Source organism: Enoplosus armatus, chromosome 22 (assembly GCF_043641665.1).
Source record: "Enoplosus armatus isolate fEnoArm2 chromosome 22, fEnoArm2.hap1, whole genome shotgun sequence".
NCBI lineage: Eukaryota > Metazoa > Chordata > Actinopteri > Centrarchiformes > Enoplosidae > Enoplosus > Enoplosus armatus.
In genome coordinates this window covers 6,353,035-6,368,699 of record NC_092201.1, presented here as the reverse complement: position 1 = coordinate 6,368,699, position 15,665 = coordinate 6,353,035, and the positions used below count along the sequence as shown (strand labels likewise).

The 15,665-nt window shown below is 40.3% G+C and overlaps 1 protein-coding gene across 3 annotated transcripts; it reads right to left on the bottom strand.

The window, feature by feature from the left end:
• Positions 1-314: 314 nt before the first annotated feature.
• impdh1b (IMP (inosine 5'-monophosphate) dehydrogenase 1b) lies at positions 315-14,472 on the bottom strand. 3 transcript variants are annotated; one of them, XM_070929401.1, is made up of 16 exons: positions 14,344-14,472; positions 11,901-11,999; positions 11,648-11,725; positions 8,320-8,368; positions 6,684-6,785; positions 6,501-6,575; positions 5,910-6,116; positions 5,728-5,815; positions 5,440-5,639; positions 4,918-5,008; positions 4,647-4,742; positions 3,970-4,113; positions 3,636-3,780; positions 3,419-3,562; positions 3,247-3,330; positions 315-2,473 (listed from the first exon to the last, which is right to left on the bottom strand). In XM_070929401.1, the coding sequence occupies exons 2-16, from the start codon at positions 11,996-11,998 to the stop codon at positions 2,452-2,454; spliced, it is 1,623 nt and encodes a 540-aa protein (XP_070785502.1). In that variant the 5' UTR covers position 11,999; positions 14,344-14,472; the 3' UTR covers positions 315-2,451. The 3 variants fall into 3 exon arrangements, with proteins under 3 accessions (XP_070785502.1, XP_070785500.1, XP_070785501.1); XM_070929399.1 differs by lacking the exon at positions 14,344-14,472 and having other exon boundaries at positions 11,648-11,728; XM_070929400.1 differs by lacking the exons at positions 11,648-11,725; positions 14,344-14,472.
• Positions 14,473-15,665: the final 1,193 nt, after the last annotated feature.

The window sequence follows — 15,665 nt, the reverse complement described above, 5'->3', positions numbered from 1 at the left end:
AATTAAGTTTGTCTACATAAGAATAAACTCTCCATATCAATATGCCACACATCTTACTTGCAGTTATGGTACAACAGTGCCCTCTACTGGTATAATGCACACTATGCTACCTTATCCTCCTACATTTATCACCAATCGATTGTGCTTTTACATACACTGACAGCATCTTCTATGACCGGCTTACTAATTTATTTATGTTCAAACATAACTGTGCTCAACACATTGTTTAATAAAGTGTGTTTTATAACATTTGGCTTCTTTTACTCGAGGTTCAAAGTGACATCTGGCAATGTTCAATAAGACAGTAGTCCATACATAGTTTGATTTATTTATTCTTCTTTACCATATTGAACAGCAAAAGCAATTTTGTCCTGTTGAGTGTTTTTCTGTAAACATGTTTCGTTATTCCTCAAGAATCCCTAAAGGATTTGTTGAATACAGAGTCTTTTCCGTCCATCTAAAAAGCTCTTATCGTTTTGGTTGATGGTTACAGAAGCTACCACCGACTTCTGGCAACTGCTTTGCAATATATTGAAGCTGAAATCATATAAAAGTGAAACACTAAAAAAACTGTAAACCTAATATCTCACTTAACACTATATTTGGGCTTTTTCAATGGACTAACAGGACTCCGTACTTTACAAATAAGACATTTTAAAAACCTGAATTCTCTTTAGATGGGGAACTGAAAACAAGCAGCCGTCATTTCCAACTGAATATAGGTATACATTTCTTCATATACTTTCATGTACATTATCTTTAAATTTAGTCCAATTGCAAGGCTTGTGTTAGTCAAGTGAACCCTGTGCAGGGTAAAGTATATTAGCACGTTAGAGAAAGCAACTCAGCTCTTACAATCTGTGACATTTTATTAAAAAAACAAACAAAAGAAAAACCATCTGGCCAAAAGGACATCCAGTATGAAAATGTTAGAAAAGCCAACACCTACAAAAGCTGAATGATAACGAACACAGCGATACTGTTTCAAAATAAGAAAGAGACTAGAGGGTGTGTAGCATTATTCATTTTCTCTGAGCTGTCATCTTTATCCATCCCAGTTTCAAGGCATATCTCTGGTAAAAAGAAACTAAATCAGAAAAAAAATAAACCTATCAAAGAGAACCGATGACACACTGTGAGAACGCAGGAATGAACAAGTGACAAGGTCACAAGCGACTTGTTCCGCAAATTTTGGTTTTGAAGTTACAAAAGAAGAAGTGTCAGAGAAAGTGTAAATACACTTGGCAGTATGTATGCAATTACAACAAAGCAGAATATAAATATAGCCATGTTTGGCTTAGTGAAAAAACAAACATGCATATCAAAAACACTTGCTCATGCTCAATTCAAAGCCCCCGAGACTATACAGGTTCAATATAAAGTTTATCTAAAAGTATTCAAATTGCAGGCAGAGAAATAGTCCTTCTCATTATTTTTGATTGATTTGATATATTTTAGGTGTTTTTCTTTTAAACATACCTGATCTTCAGCTTTTGGTCCCTTCCATGCTCAACATATGAACACTATGCACTGAGATGGGAGACTGATTATTTGGCTTAATATGTCTTTGAAGGGTAAATTAATGTCCACAGTGGTAGACTGTGGCTCTGGGTTCTGTCTATTGATTGTAGGTGACACAAAGTCAACAGGATAATAGCCATGGCCAATATTTCATAACTTAGGATCCACAATACAGGACGTAAACAATGCGCTGAACAATAAGCAGCTACTGTTCATTAAGTAGCTCATACCTGTGATGACTCAAAAATGCAAAATAAAGAAAGGTTGCCATGATTCACGGACACACTGCACATAGAGAGACAAGTGTTTTATCTTGTTTTCTGCACGTACGTGAGCTAGTGTGTTTAAGAACTGGGAGCGTGCTGGTAAGCGTGGATCCCAAATATAGCCAAACAAGATACTGATGGGATGCGCACCACGGCTGCTTTAGACTCCCTAATATCACCCAGAACAAATTAACCCAGTGCACCTTCACTTTGTCTGTCCAAACCCACATTTTAAACTATATCACACACTCACTCTCACACACACACACACACACACACACTACCTTTAATTCACCAAACACGCACACAGTTCATTCTCTCACCACCATCAACACACACGCAAAATTGGGATCGGCTGCATACTCAAGGTACAGGTGTGTATGTCATTCTGAAAACCCTGACGCTCCGCTTCTTGAGTGCAAATCCCAGGTTTTCATAGAGTCGGCTGTCAGTTTGAAGATTCTCACTTCACTACGATGCCTCTTTCCTCCCCAAAGCAGCTGGCTTGGATCAGAGAGAGAGCAACAGTATGGATACGATGCAGGGGAGGGCAGAGAGGGCGTGGTGGGTGGTGCGTATTTTAGCAGAAGTGGCAATTTAACATTTGGTCACTGTTAGATTGAGCATGTCACGTGCACTGCTGATCTGCACTCCATCCACCCGTTCAGTAAAGCCGCTTCTCGTAACTGTGGAGGCAGAGAAAAAACAGAGAGAAATCATGGCTTGCTCAAATATAATTAAGTGTTTCAGCTACAGCTAAGCTAACCGCAACTCACTTCAATTCAGCAAATTGCATCTACCTGTTACAACATGTTGTCTGTCTGATTTTGGCAGAAAACTGCAAAATTGCATTTGAGTCACTACGAGACATGCGGGTACAAAGTCTGAGTACCAAGGGCAAAAACTGGAGTATCAGGAGAGAAACTAGCCTTTGTACGTTTTGATAAAGCTAGAAAGATGTTCTAATCTTGCTCCTAGTCAAGCTAATAAAATGGGGATTGAAAATACCAATACTCTATACAATACTTTCTTGCAACTGTAGAGCAGGTTTATTTTTCATTGCAGCTTTTGCTAATGTCATCACCGAAGAGGAAGTACAGTAATATTGGAGCCAAGCTGTTTCTTAGCAATGTAATGATAAAATCCATAAAGAGTCAACAAAGAAACAACAGTTTAGAGTTCTCATTCCTGCTTCTCAGAATGGCAGATGGCATAACCTGCTTTTTTTTTTTTTCACCTCTATAATTCAGCCCAACTTGCTTTGGGCGTTTGGATCTTTTCAACTGGGAACAAAAAAAATTATTCAAATCATTGTGCATGATCCCTACAGAGGACGAAGTAGAGTCTAACATTTAAGAGTGAAACAAAACAGATGACATGTTTTGGTTTCCCAGAATGAAGTGTTATGGCAAAGATCCAAATGTATGATTTAATGCAGCAAACATGTTTTTGCACTTACGAGTGGAGTCCATGAACTCCTCCCTCCACCTGTGCAGACATGGTCCTCTTTTCAAACTTCAGCTCTCCAGAGTACATCATGGAACTGAGAAAGCCAGAAACATTGTAAAATATAATACACATAAAAGCTAACGTCTGTATTATGACCAGTAATTCACACACACACTACTCACCGGAGGACAGAAAGACTCTTTGCTCCGATGTCCTGGCAGCCGTGCTGGATACCAGCTATCAGGTAAGGTACAAACTTCTGGATGGAGCCCTTGTCCTGGACCGAGCCTGACACACCCTGGGCTACCTTCACCTTGTCGCCCTCACTGTGGAAAGACATCAATCAATATTCCTCCCATCGCAGAATTTTTAATAGCCGCTATTTGGCTTTTCATTTACCTAAAATAGCGTTTCTGGCTGCTGGTGCTCTTCTCCATCGCGTCCAGGGAGCCCATACCACGGTACTTTTTCAGCCGCACACCGTCTGAGAAGAAGTACTCTCCTGGAGCCTCAGTGGTTGCCGCTAGCAACGAGCCCATCATAACTAGTGTGGGAGACGGGAGAGACTTATCTTGTGTTCTTGTATTACCCAATCTAACCTCCTCGCTAATGTGATAAACAGCTTTATTGTTTTTTCTGAGAGTAACAAGCTGTATGATATATGGCGTTTAGAAAAGGCCTTCGTTTCACAATGTCACAACTTTCTGGACGTCTACAATCTTTGAAATCTCACCAGTCGATGCTCCAAGAGACAGGGCCTTCACCACGTGGCCCACAGTCTGAATGCCACCGTCAGCGATGACTGGCACACCGAAACGCCTGGCGTATTCTGCTACCTTGTACACAGAGGTCCCCTGGGGCCGCCCACATGCCATGACTAGAAGGTAGAAAACATATCTAACATGACTGCCATGGAAACGAATAAGGTAGAAAACAGGCAGGTCAGATCAGATCTAGGGAGAAATTATAAAATAAAAAGCAGTGTGTATTTCTCACTCGAAACTAACAGATATTCTGAGATATTATTAGGTTCATGTCCTTTTGCTGCAACATGTCTCATCTGTTGGCGAACGTGACCCAGTCTGAGCATGAGGCTGGTCCCCATGGCAACCCAGAATGGGGCCTTGGCAGATCACCATGACAACTAGGAGTGGTCTCAGGGTATTCGTTACTGTTAGCAACTGATAGCCTTTTCTTCTCACTGTAGCTCATAGCCAGATTAAGAACAGGTTCAGCTTCAGTTTAAGATTTATGCTTCCTTGATTCCTTAATTCATTCTTCTCCCCATAGTGCTATACATTAACCATCTATAGCAAACAAAATTAAATTTAATTAAACTCTGATGATGAGAAAGAGAAAATGTGTTCGAACTATGTTCAGGAGATGGCACTGAAAAACAAGGGCGAGTACCTTCCTGTGTGATGCAGATGGAGCCGCAGCCCATGCCGACTCTCAGCGCATCGACACCAGCATCGATCAGATTCTTGGCCTGGGCTGCTGTAACAACTGTAGGTGAGGGAAAAGAATAAAAATGATCAGTAAATGTGCAAACTTTTATAGTTTGTTGGCATTATAAGAAAGCTGCCAAAAAAACATGGAGTGCTATGTGTACAAAAATCAAATGAATTGAGGTAACAACAACAGCAGCATGCTCAAGTGTTTCCTTTTTCACCAAACTCACCATTTCCTCCAGCCACTTGCAATTCTGGATACTTCTGTTTAATATAATTTATCATGTTGATCTGATACACCGAGTTGCCTTGTGAGGAGTCCTAGAGACGCAAAAACATTCATGATTTAACTACAAAGGCGCTGGACCTGAAGATTCAGCAGTATTAACAGGAAATGAGAGTGTGCATATTGTAAAGACATTTCAGACGCTTACTGTAAATGTAGGCGATACTTTAACATTAATGCTTGAGGTCAATTTCCAGATTTAAGTATATAAAAACACAAAGTTCCCAGTAAGTTATAGTATGTTGAGTGATTGTTCTATTATATCAGTTGTAATGCACTGTCCTACAGCTGATCTTCCACAACACTCTCCCACACTTCCTGTTTATCAGAGTAACTCATCACAAACAGTTTCATGTACTGTTAGGCAACCTCCGTTCAAACGTTAAAAGCCTCTCACACATTTATGATGATAGGTACCAGTGATACCATAGTCATCAACCACAATTCAACCATCAAAAACACCCACCAGTACAACGACATCCACCCCGGCCTGCACCAACAGGTCCAGTCTGTATTTGTCGTCTTCCCTGGTGCCGATGGCGGCGCCACACAGCAGCTGTTTGCGCGAGTCTTTGGAGGCCAGCGGGTAGTCCCTGTTCTTCTTCAGATCGGTCCTGGCAATGATGGCCACCAGCTCGTCGTTATTATTAACAATGGGAAGCTTGCCTAGTTACAGAGAAAGGGAAAGCCAGGTTATTAAATTACCTGAGACCAAAATCCAACTAGAAAAAGTTGCTGTCAAGCTTTTACTCACCTTTTTTACTGCGCTGCAGAATGTCATTGGCTTCTTTCAGTGTTACACCAGCTGGAGCCACTACCAACTCCTCCCTCTTTGTCATTGCCTTGGAGATGTAAATGTAAAAATAATCAAATGAATTATGAAAACATATTTAAACCGATGCACATACAGTCTCTTAAATACATAAAAACACACACCTCCTCCAGAGGTTTGTCATGGTCTTTCTCAGAAAGGAAGTCGATATCTCTGGAGGTGACGATGCCCACCAGCTTGCTGCCCATTTTGCCTGTCTCTGTGACAGGAATACCGGAGAAGCCATGTCTTACTTTGGCCTCAAACACATCCCCAACTGTGTGGCGTGGACTCATCACAACTGGGTCAGTGATAAAACCCTGTTCAAACCTCTGGAAACCAAGAGAAACCAAACCAATTATTATTATCATTATTGTCATTTTCCCTTTATTTGTGCAAAGCAGCAAAAGCAGTGCAAAACCAAAACACCACACACACAGGACATACAACCATAAATACACATTAATATGCAAACACAACAAAACTGTAACAAACAAAACACACACACACACGTGGAAGTCTATTACCATAACCTATACAGGGACAAGACAACAAGACAGGTCAAGGGTATGTTCTTTAGTTAAGTCTAGGTGTGTTTAACAATGTTTACAGGCACGTGAGTGTGCAATGGTGATTCTACTACTACTAAAACTAAAACCACCAACATGAATAGTGAGCATTTGAGTTCTTTGCACATATGAAGGATCATAATTTACCTTAACCTTGCGGACCTCATTGGCTTGGAATTCTGGTGTGCAGTTGTGGTGAATGATGCCAATGCCTCCCATTAGCTGCCAAATTCAAAAAGAAATAATATTCAGATGTTTAGAGTTAAGCAATGAATGGCTGTCAGTGCTCTTTCTCAATATTTCAGCAGTTTTGGCAAAGCAGCGTCTTACCGCCATAGCAATGGCCATGGCTGACTCTGTGACAGTGTCCATAGGGGAGGAGATGAGAGGAGTCTTCAATGTGATCTTCCTGGTTAGTGCCGAAGTCAGGTCCTGAGAGACAAAAAATTATTATTTGCACATGAACCACCAGGGGGCAGACTAAACTTGGCAGACACAAGATACTGCATAGTTGTGTCTTCCAAGTAGTTAATGGCTTTCAATGTTTCATTGACACTAATGGGCATAATCTCAACTGACAGGACGCCAATCTCAGCAGACTTCTTTGAAACTTGGTGTATGTTACTAGAGCTCCTTTTAAGTAAAAACATACATGAGTTTAGCTGTAGTGTGTCATTAGCGTGTCATCTGTGTATGAGATGTCTGCAAACAAAATAAAATGGCCGATCAAAAACACAGTCCCTCCTATCAGGGACAGAAATCTGACACTGTCTGGAAAAAAGACACACTACTACATCTACATCTAACCGATTCCCACAACACCCAGCACCAGATTTTGTTACCTTCAGCTTTGTGTGTGAAAATACTGACATTCCTTGCACATGGGAAACCAGCAAATGAGTTCTATGGTGTCCAAGCTTTTACTCCTTATCTGCGACAGACATAAACTATGGAGGCTTTTCTCAGGGGTTCACTGTGAAGGTAAGAGAAATCAACACATCTAGAGAGCACAACTGCACCAACCTGCTAAATTCAACTGAGAGTTAGGAAAGAATGTCAAGGACATCACGAGTCAAAAGAATTTCCCACAACAGTTCCACACTGATGGCCCCTCTTTATGTTTCTAACAATCTTACACAGTGCACAAAAGCTAGAAAGTATATTACAAATTTAAGTCTGATCTACTGAGTCGCTGCGTGAACATGAACTACTCCATTGAGGCCAAATGTGGAAGCATTTGTGTTATTCAAGCTTGAATAGGCTCACTATCCAGTTAAAATGTAGGGCAACACTAAGACTGTGGAGACAACTAACCCATGACAACATGGCGAGGCAGACAAGCATCTCACACAGCAACAAGAGCTCTCTTTAACTCTGAAGGCAACAGGGAGAGATTAGAGATATCAATCAATTTAAAACCTTCTGAGATGGACGAAGCAGAATAGAGGGATTTCATCTGAAGCCCAGAGATTAACTCCCCCGTCATCTGCTCAGAGAGGTGGATGAGCAACCGACCAGACACAAATGTAAACACAAGGGTGAGGGAGCAGCCAGTGGGTGACCACATTGGCAAAAATAGCAGGGCAGCAGGGAGAGAAGAAATGATGCAGACGGTTTGAAATGGGACTGTTTTTGGAAAAGCTAGAATTATAAAATGGAGGTTGAGGTCTGGAGTAAAGAGGTTTGAAAAAAAAAAAAGGAAAAAAAGAAGAGAGACTCCACTGTAATAAGGCTGATAGTTTAGGAAGTGGCTCTGCCAAGAATGGTGTGTCTGCTGACACTGCCACGTTTATCATCCCAGGGGGTGTGGAAGAAACTGAAGAGATGATTGGCTTGTCCTTCAACGTACCCAGGAAAGTCTCTACTCAGATGTGACAGTTACTTGCTACAATCTTCTGAAACAATAACAGACCTCGCATGCCATTTTGTACTCTCAAATATGTTCTTCCCACATATGCATACTCACCACTTCATCTGAGGTAAAGTCGATGAAGCCAGGTAAAATCAGGAAGTCACTGAAAGACATAAACAAAATGCAAAGTAAGGGCCTAATGCAACTTAGTACAGCTGAGGTTTAAAGCGTCCAGACAAACTGCATTAAAATACCAGAAGCTAGGAGTTCAAGTTTGAACAAACATGAATAACCAATATTTGTAATACATTTGGCAAAATATCTCCAAAGCAGAGGACTGAAAATGTTTCCCCACATTATGAGTAGCTCACACTGAACAGGGTGAACTGAAAAGCAATTAAATGTGAGTACTAATGTGAGCAAGATCATGTGTTAAACAGATCACTGGGTAAACACACATGAGATCATATCAAAAGAACTTCAATGAACCTTTTGATTCAATATTTGCTAGACATTTAATTAGTTTGTCTTTCTACTCATTTCTTTCCATTAAAAAAATTCAACTCGGACAACGCCATACTTTAGATCCTGCAACCTATTGTTGGATACTCTTTTATGTCTCTTTATGGTTCCCAGAATATTTCCAAGTGGCACTTTGGCTGAGTACAGACACAGAGTAGCTGGGTGCGTCCTGTACTTGGTAAAAAGTTACAATGGACCTCTTTCAGCTCTTGGCCTGTATAAACACAACAGGGTGAGTGGGAGAGCAAGAGTCTGTGTGTATTTTATGGTTTTTGCAGATGGGTGTGAAAACAGGCAGGGGACAGGTGGAAAGATGGAGGAATAAGGGAAGATTTGCATGCCGTGTGGGTGTAAGAAAACAGGAAGGGAAGCTAAAGAGTGAGAGTATGAGACAGACAGATGGTGAGCAGTACAGGTGGACATCTAAATGAGAATGGGAGTTGAGAGTGAAGGTAGAGAGCTGACCTGCGAACAGATCTCTGCTGCCTCTCTGTAAGAAGGTCTGAAATAGTTGCACTAGATGGGACACTGCAAGGGAGGAGTCCTGTTTGTTTCCCCTCTCTTTAGAGCCCAAACGTGGGAACAAGCAGGACGCCCAGCAGACATCTGTTAGCATTTTGCAGCAGCCACAAACCTCAGCTGCAGCACACAGGCTGCACCTACTGACTCAGGGTCAGCTCTATACCAGGGTCCATTGTGTTGGCTTTGAATTGTAAAGAAAACACTGGCTTGGTGATGCCTTATTATGGTTTTCATTTGAATGTTAAATGTAGACAAATGCATGACGTTGAGCAGGAGTGTTTCAAAGTACAACCAAAGGCCACAACTGGTCTCCCCCTGCTTGTATGGTCTTTGTCCTTGTCTGGGGAATAAAAGGGAGAATCTACAGTATAGTATGCCCACGCCCAAATATCAAAGCATTTGAGGACATGGCACACAGTGATTTGTAAATGTAGTAGCAACTTTAACAGGGTGAATCTCAATGAGTCTGTATGTCTGACTCACATCACTTTATTTGGATATTGTGAAAAAGACAGAAAACTATTATTACACTAGAGTTAACACCAGGAATGTCTTTTCTAAAGTAGCTCTGTCAGCACTGTGCAACACTAATCAGAATATGTGCTCTTATGCAAGCACTACGCCTGAGGTAATCAACTGTGACTCATGTTAAATTATGATTTAATAGGAGCCGTTGGATTTGCCAAGTAACTTGCCCTCAAGGCTTTAAAAGATAAGACATATTTTAAAGTCATTAAACTGCAGTCTTTGATAGGTGAGAATGTGGCATGAGAGACACTTTTAAACTTGATTACAGGGATCTTCCGTAGATTTATTTGTCTGTAAGTGTCTACGTGTTTAAAATACTATCACTTTGCCTCATAATGTGTAGTTAACAGCTAAGAAATCATATCATTCACCCATTTCTGCCTATATTCAGGCAAAAACAAATGGTGCACCTTCACAAGTGTTCACACTCACACCCAGGACAGGATTTCTGCACCTGGTTAAAAGGTCACAATACTGCAGGAAGTTGTTTCTCTCACAGAGCAGGTTCTGTCTTCCTGTGTCTCAGTTTCTCTGGGTGGCTTGCCTTCTTTTTCCTTCTAACTAATAAACAGACATAAAAAGAAAACTAAAAGGATAAATCAGCAATATCCTGATTAATAGTATTTTTAGCTCCAGTATCTGTCATTGCGGGTGATTTGACTTACATCAAAAAGATATACAGGGACAGTAGTCCGAAATTTTAAATCTGATCAAAGAAATCTGCAGTAACCCTGACACTTCTCAGTATTTGTCACACTTCTAAAATGCATTGAGACGGAGTACAAATGGCTTGAAAAGTGTGATGCAGACTCCTTCATCCTCAAACCAACCGCATCAACTCCCGATTCCTCCTGCAACCCACATGATGTCAATTCAGGCCATCATGTGCCAAACTTTCCTTTGGTCACGAGGCACTTAATTACAGTGTGGAAAGGTCATTCAATCACACACGGACACACTCAAGACACCATTAGGGTTTCTATTCAATTAGCTTCTGTAAAGCAGAAGTAGCATTATTAGAGCAAAGAATTGGTGGATTTTCAGCTGATGAAACCCTCCAACCAAGCTTGAATCACTTAATGCAGTTTTGCTGTGCAGACGATGATGCAGTATGGACAATTATCTACCATATATCACGTAGAATAGTACATTAACTAATGGTTTTTCAGGAAACGCTGAGAGGGCATCTTAAGCATTGATTGTAGCGGTTGTTAGGACCTGTGGCAAACATATTCAAGAGGTAGAAAGCACTGTGATGGATTTAGGAGAAAGTTTTAGAAGAAAAAATGCAGGAAAGTTAACAGGAAATTGCATGCTTCACAGTGTCCAACAACCACTGCAACTGAGTTGCACAATGCTTTGCTTCTTGTTATTTGTGATTAAGAAATAAAAAAGGATGATTAAAAGGATTAATAAAGAAAAAATATTCAGTCAAAATGCATGATGAGCTCAAATACAAAGCATGTCTTGTTTGTCATCAGAATGCTTACCAGAGCTGAGTGAGGTGAAGTAAGAGGTGACAAATTAGTGCTTAATTAGTAGTTTTATCAAAGCAAAGTATTTGTGTATTTCTGTCATGCATGCTGCATTCACAGAACAGGTTGTGCACTGTGACGGTTAGTTGAAGCTAATAATGCACTTATGTCCACTGGAAGCAAATTTGATCCCCATGACCAAGATCAGGATGAGCATGCCAACAAGCCCTCCATTTACCTTCTGCATTCATGCACTTTCATGACACCAGATTGAGATTTGCTGCTTTATAAAAGGACAGTAATTTGCTTCCTCCATATGAACTCACTATCTGGAGAGACAGAGGATTTTTAACAGCACAGTTTCAAAACAGTTTGAAGAGGACTGTTCTACTCACTTGTAAGTCAACCCATCTCCTTTAGAGCATAGCTCTTCAGCCGTATGACCATCGGAGACAACGCACTGTTGGTCAGATCTGCTGGTTCAAAATGTGTTGGCCATTACAAAGCACTGCTGCGTACACTTCAACCACCATTTGCGCGAAGGTGAGGTTTTAAAATCAGGAGACCTTACGTTGAATGAAATTCATTACTTTACCAAGATTTTTTTGGGAAAAACAAAATCAAAGTTTGTGATGCAGGGAAACTTACTTGTATGTAAGGCCATCTCCAATCGAGAAGAGCTGCTGAGCGGAGAGTCCATCTTCAGGGACGTAGCCTGTACCACCACTGATTAAGTAATCCGCCATGCTGCCAAATGATAGAGAAGCAATTTCAATCAACTGTGCAGCCCAAGACTCAGATAAAGATGTTTATCTAAATACAGTGAAAAGATGCTCTGCAAGAGCACTAGACATCCACTTTGCCAGCAGAGCTTTAGTGACCTTCTCACAGGAAGACATAACCATAGCAACATCAACATCCCCAGCCAGCCTGAAGTCAGTGCGCCTGCGTGGCAGGTGCAAGATGCTTCCTCTGCTTGCAAAAACAAGCCATCAATAAGCCAATAATAAACTTGTAACAATGTTGTACACACGTAAAAGAGACATTGTTTTTATGAGTACCGCAGCGACATCACGGGAGGTAAAACTACCGTTAATTAGCAATTTAGCATAAGGTCACACATACAGAACCACAAATACGTAACACTGCGTGATTTTCTGCCGGGAAAGAGAGAGATGTGCGAGCGAATTTTCTGTCTCTGCATTTAAAATATTAAAGACAGTTATCAATTTCAAAAAAAGCTGGACATATAAGGAAACTGACAACAGTACGTTACAGTAGTGCCAACACGACCGCGTGAGAAGCAAAATATGGCCGGGTGACCCACTAACATTTAACTGAACCACTACTACACGATTTCGATTTTAAAAAGGGTGGATACTGGTTATGTAAACGCATATTAATTGAAACGGTTTCTACAGAAAAACACAATATCCTCAAAATGTCTTACTGTCTCGACTTGAGCGGTTAAGTCTGACGTTGTCGTTAGTTACTGGCCTGGTGACCTACATTACACTATCAGTAGAGAGCATACATTAGCTGATTGCACTGCTCACCCATAGTTGACAAAATGCTACTCCAGACCTGTCTTCGTTGTTTATACAGTAAAGCGGAAACGCATCACCATCTGATCATCCGTGTTACAACATTAGCTACTGATGCTAGTATCCATGTTAACCCTCCACACATCTCTGTCCTTACCTTGCTAACCATCACTGCTTTGGAAACCGACATATAAACCGAGCAGCACTCGAGTCAACTAAATCATCAGTCATGTTAAGGATTAGTCTCCACACATTACGGTCTAACAGACCTAAATGTATTTTAGAGGAATAATGTGGCAATAGCAGGTAAACCAACAATAAAAGTGAACATTTTATTACAATAACTGAGTTAAATACATGCCGAATTGAAGGGTGGCTCCTTTTATATGCTACATGATCTAAAATATTTTTCTACCCTATTTAACGCCTTTTTGAGACCAGGGGAAACACTATTTTGGCATTTTGTTTTTAAGTGAGTCGGGTGTTGCCTTCAGGCGCTAGTCGGGCGTCATGCCAAAGGCTTGTGCATTCAGATTGATATGACTAGCATAACTATATCTAACATTATCAGGTATGCGAAGGAAAGGTGCTATACTTTTAGTTAATGTAAGTTAACCAGGAGTAGCACTGTTAAATTAAATACACAGGTTTATAAATTAACCACAATACACACTACAAGAGCTAAATCTGTTTGTATAGTTAGTCACTACAAAAACCAGTTTGACTAATAACATTATTGTCAAACGTTGGCCAGTAATACGTCTAATGTTGTCAGACCGTTAGAGGACTGGAGATACCGTTATAACAACCAGCTGGCCATAACCTAACAGACATCCAGTGATGTACGTTAGCTATATGATTAATGAACAGGGAAGTCAAGTAAGACGAAGTAAGAGTGTAAATCATCAAAGTTTGACGCACAAAAAAAGAATATTTTCACAAGCACATACTTTACGCGTTTATCTCATTTAAGCAGTCACTTGTTTGCATAGCGTCCAGATACTAGCTAGGTTACATGATGTCGCTAACGTTGCAATGCAATTTTGATGTTAAGCTAACGTTACCTCATTAAAATGCACATCAGCATAAGTAAGCAGAGAAGCTCTACCCCATTCCAATGACTATAAAACTGTCCAAACCGGTGTACATGTGTTAATTATCCACTAATGTGCATGAGACTGAACTTTGGGCAGATCAGACATGAGCTGAGTCCAGACTACGTTACACTTGCAGACATGTGGGGACAACGTTAGCATTTAGCATTGACGTTAGCAGCTCGGGTATTTTGGCTTCACCTACGGAAAACGCTCCACAGACTTGAAAGCAAGCTTGTCCACCCTTAAACAGGTAACCACGTGTTTCAAACTATGTCGCTTCTTAGCTAGCTTAAACTCCAACATCTTTTACCTTGACCGAGTAATGCTAGCTAGCGTACTACCTTATGGAGCTGATGCCCACGTTGACCAAAGGGAAGCAACTTTCCAGATGTGAATCTACACAGAAGTCAGGCTAAAAACAAAGCGAAGATAGACAGTAATTCCTTCTACCTCGAAAAACAAACTCGGTGAAAAAAACTGGTCGTCCCTGGCTCCAAGATGTGAAAGTATGGGTCAGCAGTAATGTGAATCAGAAGTGATTGCCTGTCGCAGCAGACAGTGCGTGTTGGTGTTATGTACCAGCAGCGTCACATCCCCTCTCCTCACAGAGGCGTGTTTAACTCTCTGCATTTTGCTACCGTGAAAACAGGACTTATTCGTGGAAGGAAAAAGGTGCAACAAGAGTGGTGTACGTGAAAGTTTTAGCACTGAACGGATGACAGACCAGTTCATAAGAGCTGCCAGTCCATTGCTAATGGGCCATGCTTGGCCATCAGTTGGGTACGTTGTTAGAGTTATTAAGAGGGTCCCCTACTTTCATTAAAGAATTAATTTTAGCATTGGTAGTTGTAAAAGCTGCTCTGTGGGAAGTTACTGTACTGTACTTAGTTACAGTTATGAGTTACATTTCTTGATTGCTTCCACAATGCTTCTTGATCCTTCCACTACATTTCCAAAGGGAAATATTGTACTTTTTATTGGATTATTATTATAGTTAAACATGTAAGCAGTGTTTTAATGTTGCTCATTTTAACTACACATACTGTTATTTTATAATAATGAAGATAAGTAAAATCTTAATCTGAAAATATATAATTGAATAATGAGTACATTTAATATTTTAAGCATATTCTGTTGATAATACTTAGGTACTTTTACTCAAGGAACATTTTGAATGCAGGACTTGGTGGTGTACTTTTATACTGTGGTATTGCTAATTTGACTAAAGGATCTGAGTACTTCCTTTGCATGACTTTGCAGTAGGAAATCAAGTCTCAGACCGATTGTCAAATGCACGTGGCATGCAACTTTCATGCTTTAATTTTCCTTAACTTGTAGAAACGTCATGCTGAGTTTAAACGGCACTGTCTGAATTAGGGTCACATGTAAATCATCTAAACTGGGTTAAGTGTACTGAAAAGTCAACGGCAATCACATTTTATTCACATGATAACATGATAACACTTGCAAGAATATATATATCTATATATATCTATATATATATAGATATATATATAACTGCTTTCAGTGTGTTGAACTGTTTAACTGTTTACAAGCGTTTGTTGAGGAGACAAAAGCAAGATGAACCAGTATGTGAGAAAGCAGTTCTATTTTAGGCTATGCCAAGAATACATGGGATCACTGAAGAGAATGAGCACATCTTTAAAAGCTTATTTCATTACTTACTGTGAAATCTAACAAGTACAGTTTAATCTATTGAGTAGTAATCTTTTATAGGGAAGAATAAATTTAAAAAGAATTGTGGCTCAAAA